General features: G+C 42.1%; 2 protein-coding genes across 3 annotated transcripts in view; one reads left to right on the top strand and one right to left on the bottom strand.

The window, feature by feature from the left end:
- The window catches only part of LOC115090135 (galectin-related protein-like), a 44,663-nt gene extending 29,170 nt beyond the window's left edge, over positions 1-15,493 (top strand). Inside the window, exon 4 of one of the 2 annotated variants that reach the window (XM_029598863.1) lies at positions 12,566-15,493. In XM_029598863.1, the coding sequence (XP_029454723.1) occupies positions 12,566-12,625 (60 nt within the window). In that variant the 3' untranslated portion in view covers positions 12,626-15,493. Of the gene's footprint in view, positions 1-500; positions 5,724-12,565 lie in introns of those variants that run through there. The other variant, XM_029598861.1, reaches the window with a different exon arrangement.
- Positions 6,738-16,623, bottom strand: part of PLEK2 (pleckstrin 2) — a 37,569-nt gene continuing 27,683 nt past the window's right edge. Inside the window, exons 7-9 of the mRNA XM_029598860.1 lie at positions 14,160-14,243; positions 13,338-13,416; positions 6,738-8,512 (exon numbers count right to left, since the gene is read on the bottom strand). Of these exons, the coding sequence (XP_029454720.1) occupies positions 8,385-8,512; positions 13,338-13,416; positions 14,160-14,243 (291 nt within the window). The 3' untranslated portion in view covers positions 6,738-8,384. The remainder of the gene's footprint in view (positions 8,513-13,337; positions 13,417-14,159; positions 14,244-16,623) is intronic.

Below are 16,623 nucleotides of genomic sequence, written 5' to 3' on the forward strand. Positions count from 1 at the left end.
CCCTGAGCTCCAGCACAGTCTGTGCTTGTTTCTGTTCCAGCCTCACTGGACCACCCCACGCTTAGCTCCAATCTTCCCCTCCTGTATCACTCCTGGAGGTGATGTTCACCACACCCTTGCTACAGCCCAAACCCACAGTATCTTGGTTACATATTTCATGGTTTATGGGGAAGATGCTCCTGAAAATCAAGCTGTTACATTTATTAGAGACATTTCCTGTCACAGCCCCTTTATGCTAAAGCAATAAAAAGGTTACGGCAGATTCTCCCTTCTTCATCAGGGAAATGCCCTCGTCATTGCACAAAACATTTTCCATTTTATCACTTCTCTTGCCAAAAGATTGTCCTCCTTCAGTTGCTGGGAGGTTAAAACATCTCCCTCTTTCACACCTGAAGTCTCTTACATGCGTTCCAGTCTTGGTAAACAGAAGTTGTAGTGAAAGTCTTTTTTTGTTACTTGTCTCTGTCTGTTCTTTCACTGGTCTCGGTCTTCCCTTGTAGATGGAGATTGTCTGTGAACATCAGCACATCCGAGTCCTCCTGGATGGGCAGCAGCTCTGTGATTTTGCACATAGAGTCCAGCAGCTTCAGACTGTGAGAGCGCTAACAATCACAGGGGACATCCAGCTCACAAAAGTGGCCTAGATAGAACAGAAGGTGCAGCTGCTTAGGATCAACATCAACCTGCTTCTTCTGGGCTAATCTTCTTATATGTTAATATTTCATGAAGAATAATGGAAGGCACACAAGTAAGAGAGGCATAGTTGCCAGCTGACATGATTGGTGCCAGGCAGTCATATCGTTTATTTGTGTGATTACACATATGCAAAAGGCAGCTACTTGCAGAACCCATGCTAAAATCAGGGGAAATCACCTAACTTCAGCTCAGAGCCACAGAGACTCACCAAGGTTTATTTCCAGATACAGAGAAGAAATGTCATCATGTCTGGCACGATATAGGGTGTCTGATGTAAAAAGGCATTGTTGTGAACTGGCTCGATGGCCCAATAGCAAAGAGCTAGCTTAGTAGAGCAGTAGGCTGAGAACCAGGGATGCCAGGGTTTAAATCCTACTTCCCTCCCTGATGCTGCTTGTGACCTTGGGCCAGTCACTTCACCCTCTCTTTCGTCAGGTACAAACTTAGGAGGTTATTTACCAAAGGTTTTCTCCCATTTTTTGCCTATGGGAAAAATGCTTAGATTATAAGCCCTCTGGGGATAGGGAAACGCCTACAGTACCTGAATGAAACTCACCTTGTGTTTAGAAAAGTGAGTAATTAAATCCCAAACTCAACATGCTGGCACACAGAAGACCTGAATTCAGTTCCTAGATGTGACCTCTGTTCCATGGGCCGAGAGGATGGAAAACTCAGCCACCTGCTAACTTCAGAATACACTTGTAGCAGGTCCCAAAAGGAGCATGTCTGTAAGCCATCGTTGCAATGGGAGCTGTAAGTGAAAGCCCAGGCACCTCAGTCCAATCAGTAGGAGAGATACTGGGGCCCCCAAAAAGTTAAAAACTACCACTCCATCTCAAATTCTGGGCAAGTTACAAACCATGATTCATAAAATATAATCATACAATGACAAACGACCATCAAAACATCTAAATCTTAATCAAAATCAATATTATACCACCTTGTGCTGTTCCCTCCCAAAATTTTTAATTAATTAACTATGCCTGTAATGTAGCAAATGCTTCAGCACAAAGAATGTTGTTTAAAGTTTTCCGGAAATGCTTTAAATTCGGCTTAGCCCTCAGAGATTCTGGCACAGCATTCCACATCCTAGGGCTTGCTACTGAGAATGTTTATGCGCTTGCATCACATACATGAAGACCTTTTACTGGAGGAATCTCAAAGAAGTTCTTACTTTAAGAGAGGAACTGTTTCTTCCAGCTATAAATCTTTAATGCAGCCCTGCATTAAGAGCTGTATGGCGCTCTTGAATTCAATGCCTTATGAAGTAATGTTAGAATTTAAAATGTTGCCTGCTATTCCAATGGCAGCCAGTGTAATCTTTGTAAAATTGGGAAGTTGTGCTCACTCCTGCCTGCCCCAACTAGAACCCTGAAGTCTCTTACATGCGTTCCAATCTTGGTAACAGAAGTTGTAGTGAAAGTCTTTTTTTTGTTACTTGTCTCTGTCTGTTCTTTCACTGGTCTCGGTCTTCCCTTGTAGATGGAGAATGTCTGTGAACATCAGCACATCCGAGTCCTCCTCGGATGATAGCATTTTGTACCTCCTGCAAGGCATGTGCTGTTGACATAGGTATCCCAGTGTAGATAGCTGAGCTCAGAGATGACCAGAGCTTGCTGAGCTGTCTGTAAATGATCTATTGGCAGACAAGGTCTCAACCTCCCTATTAACCGGAGCTTATAAAAAATACCTCTCGCTACCGCTTTCACCTGGTATGATAGGGACAACGTGTTGTCAAATACTACCCCTAAGTTATGAACCTGGTTGGAAATAAGAATCTGACAATTTCCTAGCTGAATAGACAAAGGGACATCAAGTTTTACAAATCTTGATAGGAATAAAACTTTGTTCTCCCCTACGATTAGCTTTAACCTATTTGTAAACAACCATTGCTTACAGCAGTGGTATAGCTGGCTACTTTTTTTCAATGCATCCGCCATCATCTCAACAGGAATACTGAATTGGATGTGATCAGCAAAGATTTGGGAAATCACTCCCTGATCAGCCAAAATCCTGCAAATGAGTCTCAGTTATACATTAAACAATGTAGTCAAAAGAGCTGCACTCTCTGACAAACCAAGATGATCTTTTGCTTCCTGCTACTGTTTTCTGTGGTCGATCCAGGAGAAAAGACTGGAACCAGGCCAGTACACTCACATGTTCCTAAATTGGAGAGCCGAGAGAGAAGCTGTGCATGATTAAGAGTCACAAAGGCCGAAGAAATGTCCATGAAATCCAGCAAAACTCGCTGGCCAGCAACAAACCCTTAGTAGGACTAGGCAATAATAGAGTCTCTGTGTTGCGATCAGCTCTAAAGCTGAATTGGCAGTAATGGAGCACTTCATGATCATCCAAAAACTCTTTCAGCTGTTTATAGACCATACCATCAATAACAAGTCACCAGGCAGTCATATGTGATAATGTAACTGGCTTTTCTTCGGTTTGTGCCATAATTTTGGAAAAGGACCTATTCAGTAAAGGTTTTCTCCTAGACTATGCCTAAGGGAAGAATTCCGAGGGCTGCATACAGAGATATGCTTTATTCAGGTGTAGTAGGAACACAGATTCAATGATTTTGTAGAGATTTACCATTGCTGATAGCTGTGCGCACATTAGGAAATGAGTGCTCAATACGAATGCCTGTTTTAACACGCATCCTACTGCATCAGCCTGTTAGTCTCTCATCACCACTTGCTCACCTTTTTCTGTTTATAATCTCTGCAAGACTTCTTTCTAGTTCTATCCTCCGCCCATGTGCTAGGCGTATCCTAGCTTCATTCATTGGGCAGATTTTTATGCCGTTGTGTTTCTATATTTCTAAGCTCCTGTGGTTTATACCCTACAGAGAATCCACAGCTTTACAATGGGGAGCAGTGGCCTGAAGTAATTGGGAAGACAAGGAACAGCCAGAGATGGTGTCTATAGAATCTACTATTGCAACCTTCCACTTTTTCCCATTATCTCTCTTTACAGCCATGTGCCCAGTGGAGGGTCTTATCAAAAAAATGCATTTCACCATCCTGTGCCTGTGAAAAAAAAAAATCTTTATTGAATAAGACCCACAGGCTCAAACACTGAAACAACCTCCTGTGCCTGGGAGCAGATCACACTCCATTGGCCCCTGCACTGTATTCAGTTCTGCATGGCCACAAGAACCATTATGCGTTCCCTCCCCCAAAGGGCTGTAACAATTATTTAGCATCCTCCCGTGATTGGGAGCAGATCACATGCCACTTCACCTTGCACTGTATTCAGTTCTGCTTCTGGCCTGCCAGCGGGTACCACCATAAAAAATGCCACGTGTTTCCTCCCTTGAAGGGCTGAAAGAATAATTTACTCCGCACGTCTTTCCCCAGCTGTCCAATAAAAGTCAGACCTGAGTCTCCTTTGTACTACATATTGGACCTACCAGTTTATCCCACCAGCTGATAGTTTTCAGGAGGGGATCATAGCTTGCTCCTGATTAGACTGCTGACTGAAGCCTGAAACACATCCCAGTTTTCTGACATGGGTGTCCCCGTGCTAACATCATACTAGTCCTGTCCTCCCCTTGTGCCACATCACCATTCTCTCACACTTATGACACTGTTTGGGATTCTTCTTGAAGAAGGTGGAGGGGGCTGCTGGAAGAGGACTCTTCGCTAACCTTTTTTTTTTTAATTTGATAGAATCATTACATTCCATATGATATGATGCAACATACAGTCCTGCCTTCCACACCGAGAGGCCATTACCACAAATCCAAGCTTCAGTACATCAGATACTGTAAAAATATTGTATGTCATCAACATAAAAACCATTTTATTTTGTATAATCAATCATTTTATGTGCTGATTATTTTATTTTTCTACAGTATCATTGACAAAAGCTTGAATGTCCAGAGCACAAAGCAAGGTTTTCTTATGGGGTGAGATTTGGGGGTGCCAACATGATGTATATACTACAGAAGTTGTGGTTTGTCATTGTAGATCTTATGTGATGAGATCCAGATTGCATTTAAAACTCTGCTGGCCTGTAGCATGATTTCAGTCCATCTCGTGCACCTCCTGCTCTTTGCTGTGTGGTTTTCCTCTTATAGCAGGGGTGGACAATTCCAGACCTCAAGAGCCACAACCAGTCCTTTTTTTTCAGGATATCCACCATGACTATGTATGAGATCAATTTGCACACACTGCCTCCATCGCATACAAATATATCTCATGCACATTCATTATGGATATCCTGAAAACTAGGCCTGTTTGTGGCTCTTGAGAACCAGAGTTGACCAGCCCTGTCTTATAGGCAGAAGTAAGTGGAAATTCAGAAGCATGCTGAGTCTGCCCTGAGACAGAAATGTGACTTAGCTTAAGTAGAGAGTTATTCAGATTGTATTGGCCTGAGAGCTCCAGAAAGGAATGGTCAGCTAGAGGAGGGGAGGTGGGTTTCTATGTTGAATACTGGTCTTCATCCTCATACTTGCAATCTTGAGGACAGTATAAGGGAATCACTATTTTGTATACATGAAGATAGTATTATTTACATAGCAGCATAGTGTATACACAACTCTTTCCAAGTTAATTTTCATGGTTACAATGCCCTTACCCCAAAGTGCTTGTAGTCAAATTTGAAACACAGGGAAGCTAAGCGACTTGCATGAGGTAACACAGTGAGGAATGAGGAAGGGAGTGTAACAGGGATCTCTGGATTATCAGTTCTGTGTTCTGAACACTGCATTACCCCTCTGTTTTGGCCAGAGCACTGCACTGAACCTCAGTCCTGATCTGAACACTGCACTGCACCTCTGTCCTGGCCTGCACACTACACTAAACTTCTGGCCAGTAACTTATGACATGTTTTTTTTTCATTTCTGGAAAGAAACAGGTATGAAAGGGATTCACTGCCCAGCATCACTGGGTACAGGTGATTTCATGGTCTGATTCTTTTGATAAACAAACACCAAAAGAGCTGAGCAAAACCAAAAAAGCTAATAGTCAAATCAAAAAAATGGGTAGCTATAATTTCATAAACCACATTTGCTCTGTAGTCCAGTTTACAAAAAAAAAAAAAATTTTTTGTGTTTCGTTATTTTTTAATTTTTTAAATTTTTAAATTTTTTTATTTTATTTTATATTTAACTGTAAATATAAAATAAAATCAAAAAATTTAAAAATTTAAAAAATTAAAAAATAACGAAACAAATTTTTTTTTTTGTAGTTTCGTTATTTTTTAATTTTTTAAATTTTTAATTTTAAATTTTTTGATTTTATTTTATATTTAACTGTAAATATAAAATAAAATCAAAAAATTTAAAAATTTAAAAAATTAAAAAATAACAAAACAAAAAATTTTATTTATTTTTTTTTTTTTTTGTAAACTGGACTACAGAGCAAATGTGGTTTATGAAATTATAGCTACCCATTTTTTTGATGCCATTCCAGACCATGATAAGACAGATACCTGTAGCGATGGTGGAAGTCATCATACCCATGATCTTCATGACGTTCACCCAGAATTAAGCAGGATCTCTCCAGTCCAGGAAAGCTGAAGGACTGATTGGGGCTATTAAAAAAAAAGCAGGGCTCCTAAATTAGGGATCTCTTTTCAACTGAACTTATGAACCTAAATTTTCAGTTGAAAATTCACATAAAGTTAGGCTCCTAAATTTAGGCCTGCTATTCATTTTCCTAGATTTATGATCTTAAATTCGGTGCTTAGTTCTGAAAATCAGTGCTAAGCTCTTAACTTTGTTTCCTGCCCTAACTCCACCCCCATAGCCATCCACTTTTTAGGCCCTTAAATTTAGGGGCCTAATGAAAGTTGGAGCTTGAATTTAGGGACTCAGCCCTCGTATATTTTCAAAAGGGCCAATTTAAGAATCTAACTCCAAATGTTAGGAGCCTAAACTTTTTGAAAATTGGTCCCACTGTGTCTAGCCAGAGATTTCTGAACCCTTTTAAATATTTTAAACAAATAGGAAGCATGTTTTATGTTTTCTAATCAGTGGCTCAAAGAGCCAAATCAAGTTTAGCCATTTTGTTAGCAAGTAAACCAAAATACTTTGGGTCGATGAAACCTCTCTTTTATTATTAACTTTTATCCACATTACCAAAATTGTACATTTTGGGGAGAATTATTTTTTACATATTAAATAAAAATAAATTAATTTGCCTTGGAATATTTGACTGTTCTTGAAATGTTCTCTGCTGTTTTCTGTTTCTGTGTAGTCCTCTTGTACAGTGGAAAAGCTGATCTCAGTCCACACTATCATAGTACCAACAATTAGGGGTGGAGAAGACCATCCTGGACCCTTCAGTTTGCACCTTTTAGATGTGCATCCTTCCTCTGGAAAAAGCAGATGGAGAGCCTGGGAAAGTGCTCGAGGCCCATTACCTCAGACATCCTGGGGAAGTGCTCAAGGCCCTTTACCTTGGGCAGCCTGGGAAAGTGCTTGAGGCCCATTACCTCAGACATCCTGGGGAAGTGCTCAAGGCCCTTTACCTTGGGCAGCCTGGGAAAGTGCTTGAGGCCCATTACCTCAGACATCCTGGGGAAGTGCTCAAGGCCCTTTACCTTGGGCAGCCTGGGAAAGTGCTCGAGGCCCATTACCTCAGACATCCTGGGAAAGTGCTCAAGGCCCATTACCTCAGACATCCTGGGAAAGTGCTCGAGGCCATTACCTCAGACATCCTGGGAAAGTGCTCGAGGCCCATTACCTCAGACATCCTGGGAAAGTGCTCGAGGCCCATTACCTCAGACATCCTGGGAAAGTGCTCAAGGCCCATTACCTCAGACATCCTGGGAAAGTGCTCGAGGCCCATTACCTCAGACATCCTGGGAAAGTGCTCGAGGCCTATTTTCTCAGGCAAATCCAGTCTTGTCAGCTGTCTTGAAAATACCATGATGTTTCTTCAAGTGGAGTTTGTGTCATTCTATGCGTCCCACTAATGCCAATCATGATACTGACATTTCTTCTGTTTCCTGCAAATATTTCTTAACTTCTCTGAAGAAAAGGTAAATTTGGTGAGATGAAAAGCTTTCACTTCCTACATGTGGCTACTTAGTGACCACAAATATATAATTTGTATCCATCAGGCATTATGTGATATAGTGGAGCGTGTGTGCTTTCTAATTGGATTGTCACTACATTATGACCTCCAAGACATATCTACTCAGCATGCCAGACAATTTAGGGGTTTTTTTTTACATTCAGACAATGAAGAGTGAAAATGGAATATAAAGCTCTCACTGTTCTTCCCTGAGCTGATGCCTTCCTTCTAGATTAATGAGGACAGCTAATTGACTTAGAAGAATAAAACATGCCCCTTTTGAAGCAAGAAAGATGTGGAGTATTATGGTTTTTCTCCTAGATTTCTCTTCATCCTCTGCATGGGGAGGCTAAAATCTTTGTTCCCAGCTATCACTCTACAGATCCAACATGCACAGCACAGTGAGGGGTCTCTTTTCCAGTCTCACAGAAGGGTTAGGTGAGCAAAACTATCCTTCATTTCACAGAACATGCTGGCTGCATACTTTCCTCACAAGAAACAATCCATCTGTGCAATAAAACCAGAAAGTAGAGTTCCCGTGCAGAAGTCACCTTGCTGCTCTCGCAAAGCAATGCCTTGCTTTGGTGGCTGATCCCAGGTCAGTTTATGCCAGAATTACTAGTCATTTGCCCTTGTCTGAGGGTCCCACATGTCGCACACTCCTCATGTCAGCCGCTTGATTGCTTCAATCCACTCAGCTCGCTCAGCTTTGGAACTGGCCTGGATGTAGTAGTGAATGTCTTTCTGGGTTATTATTTTGAAGAGATTCCCTTGCACGTTCCCCTTCACTCCTGCAAAGAATAACAGTGTCAGTCAATGACAGGATTAGATGCAAAATATGAATGACACAACCCTGACCTCTTGGGTAAAGCTCGAATAGAGAGAGACTAGCTGCTGAACTCCATAAATGGGTTATCGTAAACTCTCCACATAGGAAAATTCAAAATTTCCCTTCTGGGTTTCACAGTCAATGAATAAACCTTTAGGCAACAGAATCCTAGAGGTTGCCTTATAATAGAAATCTGCAGATTCAGCATTAGTCTCTGCATCCTGATGTTAGGGTACGCAGTTGCCCCACACGTAAAGGACGTACTGTTCCATATTTTTAATTAAGAAATACTAGTCTGCTCTGTCCTGCTACACTATAATCCAGTCCAGTGTACTTCAGAGGGGATTTATAAGATGTCCCTTAATCCTACCACATCTGGCACAAAATGTCTTACAAAACTGCTTGTGAAAGTCGGTCACCCAACTGATATTTATACTCAGTGTACCAATACAATCATATGAATGTCTCTGGGGATGACAGATAGGCAGAAAGTGTAATCTAACCTTTCGGTCCTGGAGTGATCAAAACAGGTAACCAAGCTATAACTAATGATATTCATTGTGAATATTCTGAAAATCAGACCTGTTTGTGGCCCTCAAGGACAAGAACTGTGAATCTCTGCCCCAACTCATATGTCTTGGTGTGTTAGCCTAGATCTGTGGTGATTAGGCCAGTCCTGTTGGAGTGGTGGTAGGGGGGGACCCCTCCTCCCCTACCACCACCGCCACCAAAGCTTATCTGATTTTCAAGATATCCCTAATGAATAGGCATGAAAAAGTAAAATATATAAACCTCATGGCACACATTAAAAAAAATAATCGGTGAGATCAGAAGATGGCCTCTTCATGTAATTGTGGCACCGCCCCCCCCTTGGTCCAGACTATGATTACCCTTATGCTTGGGGTAGGGAGTAGCACATGAGAAATTGTATTTATTAATATGATTTATCTTCAGGTTCGTAGTCTGAGTGGGGATGACACAGGGTCCCGGTCACCCCAATTCCACAATTTTGTGCCCTCCCAAACAACCTCTCACTTGTGGCACTGCAGACCAGATAATATCATCACACCAGAAAAAAACAGTAATTAACCATTTTACTAGTATTGTGCAAGCAGACAGTAAATCCAACCAGAACATTAAATGGAAAAAGTATAACAGTGAAGTATAATATAAACTTGCAGTTTTCTTATTTTAAATCAAGCAATGCAAAAATAACGCAGGGTATAGCCTGTTAGCCAGAGCGACCAATGTACTCATAAGGATAGTAAAAAAAACCCCCATAAGAAACGCTAATAGAGAAAGGGGGGGGGGGGAGGCAGTAAAGTACACAGTTTTCAAAAATTGTCTTTACCCTGAGTACTCAAAAAGGGAGTGGGTGGGGGGGGGGGGGTGTAGAGATCCACTCCAATGTCACCAGTTTGTTAAGGGTGTACTCTGTCCCAAATATAAAACTGTGTAGAAAAAACAATTAAGAAAATGAAAGTCCTTCTTGATGGTGGAGCTGGCTAGATGACAAGCCAAATAGATGAGCACTGCAATGTGTGAAAGGCTCTCTGTCCTGGGAGCTTCCCCAAATGGTTTACTTCGTACTAAACAGAAAGCAGGCCTGGTTTCATTCTTTTACAGAAAGACCATGGTCCACCAGATTTTTTTCCCCAGCAAGGGTTTGTGCTTGACTTTGGCTGAAATGCTGAAGCAATTAAGATGATAAATAGAATTTGGGGACAAAAGGCAAGGAAATAAAACTTCTCCCTCCTCTGCTAAAATACTCTTTTGCAAAGTTTAGATTACATAACTCAGTCTCTTAGGAGGGTGATCCATTCATGTAATCCTGGGTCTGGATATCTCTGGAAGGAAAGGAAGTCTCTCAGCTCTTGGCTCCTCTGACCCTTGTTGGGATTTTACATGCAACTCGGCTATGAAGCAAGAATAGCTGTCTCTCTATTTCCTCAAAGCGCAAACTTCTGTCTCTCCATCTCAATAATTAGCCCTTCAGGAGAACTGATTGCTGGGCTGCCAGATGCACTCTTCTCTTCCTGGCTCCAACTCCTGGGCAACCCCGCCCCACACACACAGAGCCAGCCAAATTTTCTACCTTAAATGGTCTCCCAGCATTCCTTTGGCTTCCTCCTCTGCTGGCTAAGTAGTGCTGTTCTTTGAGCAGGCTAAACAATACAGCTCTTTCCCAACTTGTTAATACTGTGTGTTAACTTGTTAACCAGCTGGATGCTGGTTCTTGCAGAACATTTGTTATTCACAGGAGTGCAAACGAGTTTTTGATGTATTTTTATATTCCTTCACTTTGGCTGCAGCGGCTTGCAGTTTCTGCAGGGTTGAAAATCCCTTTTTGACAGGTCCAAAACACATCACTCAGATCTAGATGCAGCTTGATCCACATTGTAAGGTTCCAACACATGATAAGCTTGTGGGGGCAGTGGGGCAGGAACCTGGTTCCTGGCCTCTGCCCCAATGGTTTTTAGTAGTTTGCTACATAATTAAAAAAATAAACATAACAAAAATGGACCAGTACATATGACTAAACGGGCAAAAAGAAAAAAAACCAGAATGCATAGGAAAATCATTGAATAAAGGCCTACAGCAGTAGGGTTGCCAGCTTACCCTGGGCTGATCAAACAAGCTGATCCAGAACTGTTTTTTGTTGTGCCAGAGGTGGACCCTTGGCCCGAGGTGGGGTTGACGCTACCCGCAGGGCAAGCCCTCTGGGTCCCCACCATCGGAAGGCGGAGTTGGCTGAGCGACAGAGGCCGGCGGGAGCTTCGCCAATACCAGCCCTCGTTCCCCACAAGTTGAGCCCTTGGGTGCCGGGGCTGGCTGGTCTTAGGTGGGCCTCTGTCCGAAGATTCCCAGGATACGATATCGGATTCAGCCAGGGACCAGCAGTGGTAGCAGGAAGATGAAGGCAAGTTCAGACGAGGCAGAGACCCAGAGACCTGGGTGCCAATGGGGTATGGGAGGCAAGACAGGTGACACCCGAGTAGTAGAAGGCTGGAGCCTGAAAGGCCAAGTTCAGGGTAGTATCAGTAGAAGCGAAAGAGAGCAGGTTGTGATCGGGGCAGGTAGCAGACAAGGACAGGTGGTCAAAACGAGCAAGGGTCAAAACCAGATGTCAGTTCGAGGGTGGTCAGGCGTAGCAGGGGTCAAGCCAGAAGTCAATCTGAACATGGTCAGGCAAAGCAGGGGTCAAGCCAGAAGTCAATCCGAATGTGGAAGGCAAAGACCGGGTACAGGAGCAGGAACCAGGAACATAGACAGGATCAAGAACCAGGGACGTAGACAGGATCAGGTACAAGCAACGAACACACGACAAGTGTGGAAACCTGTTGCCAAGGCAAGGAACCACTGGCTGGGCCCAGTCTTATATATCGGGACCCAGTGATGTCATCATCTGGGTCCGCGGGGTGGATTCCCGCCGCGGGCTCTTTAAAAACCGGAAAGGCGCACATGCGTGCGCCTAATGGACAGCATAGCACTGGACAGCGGCGTCTCTCTGCAGACCACGTGGGGAGGCCCGCCGAAGAACAAAGGAGTCCGCGAAGGAGCCGGGAATGGCAGAGAAAGCTCGGGTGCGCAGGCAGCTGCCTACTGCCGTGAGGGAGGTTGAACCGGGATCAGGAGCTGGAAGCCGGGGGTAAGTAGTCCCGGACGCGAGCCTGCCGTGGGTGGCACACGCAACAGTTTTGCCCCATTGGGTACATGGAGTTGTAGTTCTGATTGACCCATTGATTTCTCTTAGTCAGAACTACAATTTCATCCATGCAATGGGGCAAAACCAGGACTTTCATTTTGTTTGGTTGACCTGGGGTGAGTTGACAACTTACACAGTTAGCATAGTTGTACTAAATCAAAGGGTATTCTTAGAGTCAGATCTCCCGGAAAACAGCACTCAGAAAGTTTGCCAAAGCCTGACATGTTCATATTTCAGCCCAGAAGGGCATGAATCATGAATAAGTGACAGTAATATGTTTAAATAACTTATCTTTCTGTATTTTTGCAGGATAAAACTTCCAGACAGTATACTTCCATCCTGGTTCCTTTTGGAGGAACCAACTCCTGACTATGGCCAAACCTTTTGAGTGCTGTTTTCCAGAAGATTCTAAGATTACACCCTGATTTAGTACAGCTGTACTCACCATTGGGTCTTTTCAATGATTTCTTGAGTTTTCTCTCTCTCTTTTTCTCATTTTCACCCTTTAAAAAATAATTTGTCTCATTTTTATTGAGTGTTTTTTTTCCTACTTATATGAGTACATTTTCTTTTCATTTTTTAATGTGTGTCATGAGATTTGTAAGTTTTATTTTCTGATACAAGTATCACCCTTGTGAAAAAAATGTTTTCCTTTTATTATTATTATTATTTTTTTGGCTAACTGCACACATCAATCTGAAACTTAGTGTACACAAATATATATGATGCATATTCATGAAAGATATCCTGAAATCTTGAATGGTTAAAAAAAAGAGGCCTACGGACTGGCTTGTATACCACTGTCTTAGGTTTACACACCAAGAATGCCTTGCACAGCCCCCCCCCATACCTTCACTAGTTTTAGGTTCAGATGCCCAACTGTTTAAATCTCCCTAAAATTGCTTGTCAGAGTATTTTCATGTATAACACAGGTACAAATATATCTTTGGATGCATATAACACAGACAGGGCCTGGCTACTTCAGTGCTGGCCTGCTGTTACCCTTCATTCTCTCCTTCAGGAGATGTCAGTAAGATGTCAGGGAGGGAGCAGAAGAAATATAATCACAAGTTCTTCATACCGTATGGAACCCCATTATCCTCCAGAGCAGAAATGAGGCAACCTCGGAGAGAGAAGCCACCAACCGGTCTAGTCTCATCCTACAAAAACAACCAGAAAAATGTCCATAATTAGATTATAGTTTGTAGATTTTAAAAAGCTATAATTAGAAGACCCTGAAGCAATTCTGCATCCAGGTGGGGAAGAGAGTGGTTGAGGAAGAAGAATATAAAGAGAAAAGAGTCAACTGAACATCTGAATGTGGGTGATTAACATGAGACTGGTACTGGAGTCAAACCAACAATAAAGGAGTCTGTACCATGTTACTCTTGGAACCACTGCTTCCATGCCACGTTCCATCATGGGATATTATCTCACTCCCATCCCTGATCAGAGCACTCTGTTGCTTCAGGAGGTAAATTACCTTGCAGGACAGAGTTAATTGCTTCTTCCAATATACTTGTTCCACCCCTCCCCCTGGAATCTGTAATGCTGGCATCTGTGATGAAGCATCTTACAATGAAAAGAGCTAAACTCATAATCGTGGCATCCGCAGAACATGCAATATTTTTTAATGGCAATCAAATGCTTCTTTCACAATTACTTATTTTCACTGAACCCACTGTTGCTGACATTGTGACAACTGGAGACACAGATTTAAATCCTACCACCACCACCACTTCCTATGTAACAGCGAGGTCTCTTAAATGTTCTGTCATCCTTAGAATGTTCCCTACTGAACCAAGGTTTTTGTCACCCTATCATTATTTTTACTGTATTTAAAGATCTGATTGTCAGATTTGTGATAGGCTTGTAAAATAACCATCAAAAGATGAGCATTTACTTTTGTGGGATCGTAGTAGTGCAGGAAAGCTGGATCCGCCCTCAGAATAAAGCGACGCACCTTCCAGTTTTTCCTCTTGTGACCCTACAAAACAAGAGATTGTATTAGTCAGTTCCATGTGACCCTCAAAATGCAAGCATGGAATCTTAAAAACTCCTTTAACTGTCGTCATAAATCACTGAAAACATGAGCTGCAACTTTGAACTATTAAGACAAAATACTCTTAGAGGCTCATCATGCTGAAGTGTCCCTTTTCAGAAAAGCCATGATTTTACAGTCCTCCATAAGTTAGTAGTGGGCAGTGAAATGCTTTGATTTTAAGAAAACTAATATGCTGTAGCTAAAATCCTTGGTGGCAGAAGAGTAGTCAATGCAAGTGCCGATTTCCAACATTGTATGTCAGCTTCCTCTGGCTTTCCCGCAAAAATATAAAGAAGAAAGTTCCTCTCTAATATACTATCAAAATACTGTGAAACAAACATATATAATTAAATTCTATGTATCATGTGTCCCCCTACATCACAGGATTTCCACACTATAGGAGGCTGAACTGGATAAATCAGTTCGGCCAATCAGCCTCTTCCAGGGAGTGATACTGAACCAGGTACTAACCAATGGGGACAGTATTTCAAAGACCTTTGACCTTGTTTCCCTAGCTCAGGGATCCAATGGCCTTCCTGAAAGGGTATATCTCTACAGCATTCTCCCCACAGAGATGTAATGTGGTTTTGTGATGTTGGGGGTTTCTAGTGGGTTTTTTTCTATTCTTCCCTGAAGGTGTAGACATGTGAGGGCATGCCATAGGGACAAGACCACCTCCTGTTTGATATTGTTCCTTCATGGGTTGTCATTTGGCAGAAGGGGCCCATGTGTGCCATTGTTCCCCGGAACTCTTATGGAAGGGGCCCAGGGGTGCCCAGATTGGACAGTGGTGACAACCATTTCCTCATTGGTTCTTCAACTAGAAGAGCTGTCATGATAATAGTAATGAGGAGTATAAAGTAAATGTTATATGTTCAATGTCTCTTCAACTGGGAAAGCTATAATGTGATGATGTTAAAGTTTGATATGTAATACTGTGAGTCAGCTTGTGGTTTTGTTTGCAGGAGGTTGGACTCCTTTACTAATTGTTTCGCCTTTTCCCCTGTTGTAGAGAGAGGATTTTGCATTTTTTTGAGACCAGCCTTAAGATTTTTCCCCACCTAGGGTGCTGGGATTGGTCAAGTTCCCCATATATAAATGAGTTCAGAACATAAGAAGTTGCCATACCGGGTCAGACCAAGGATCCATCAAGCCCAGCATCCTGTTTCTAGCAATGGCCAATCCAGGTTACAAGTATCTGGCAAGTACCCAAACATTAAATAGTAGTTTTTGTTAGTGTGCGCTAATGGGAGTTAGCGCGCACTAACTCCCGTTAGTACGCACTAACCCAAAAAACAATTTTTCGCAAAAAACAGGAAAATCCCAATCGTTTTTCGGGCTCCCCGAAACATGCCGAATTGGACAATTTTGTTGAAATTTTACAATTCGGCAAAAACAAATGCACATCTCTATTAAATAGATCCCATGCTACTAATTTCAGTAATAACTGTGGCTATTTCCTAAGTCAACTTGAATAATATCAGTTTACAAACTTCTCCTCCAGGAAATTATCCAAACCTTTTTTAAACCCAGCGATACAAACTGCCCTAACCACATTCTTCTGCAAAAATTTTCAGAGCTTAATTGTGTTTTGAGTGAAAAAGAATTCTCTCTGATTTGTGTTAAATGTGCTACTTGCTAACTTCATGGAGTGCCTCCTAGTCCTTATATTATCTGAAAGAGTAAACACCAATTCACATTTACCTGTTCTAGTCCTCTCATGATTTTATAGACCTCTATCATATCCCCTCTCAGCTGTTGCTTCTCCAAGCTGAACAGCTCTAACCTCTTAAGCCTTTCCTCATAGGGGAGCTGTTCAATGCCCTTTATCATTTTGTTCGCTTTTCTCTGTACCTTCTCCAGTGAAGCTATATCTTTTATAAGATGTGGCGACCAGAATTGCACACAGTATTCAAGATGCGGTCTCACCATGGAGCGATACAGAGGCATTATGACATTCTCCATTTTATTCACCATTCCCTTCCTAGTAATTCCTAACATTGTTTGCTTTTTTGACTGCTGCAGCACACAGAGCTGACAATTTAAATGTATTATCCATTATGATGCCTAAATCTTTTTCCTGGGTGGAAACTCCTAATATTGAACCTAACATTGTGTAACTATAGCATGGGTTATTTTTTCCTATATGCAACACCTTGCACTTGTCCACATTAAATTTTATCTGCCATTTGGATGCCCAGTCTTCTAGTCTCGCAAGGTCCTCCTGCAATTTATCACAATCTGCATGTGATTTAACTACTCTGAATAATTTTGTGTCATCTGCAAATTTGATCACCTCACTTGTCATATCCCTTTCCAGATC

This window comes from Rhinatrema bivittatum, chromosome 4 (assembly GCF_901001135.1).
Source record: "Rhinatrema bivittatum chromosome 4, aRhiBiv1.1, whole genome shotgun sequence".
Classification (NCBI taxonomy): domain Eukaryota; kingdom Metazoa; phylum Chordata; class Amphibia; order Gymnophiona; family Rhinatrematidae; genus Rhinatrema; species Rhinatrema bivittatum.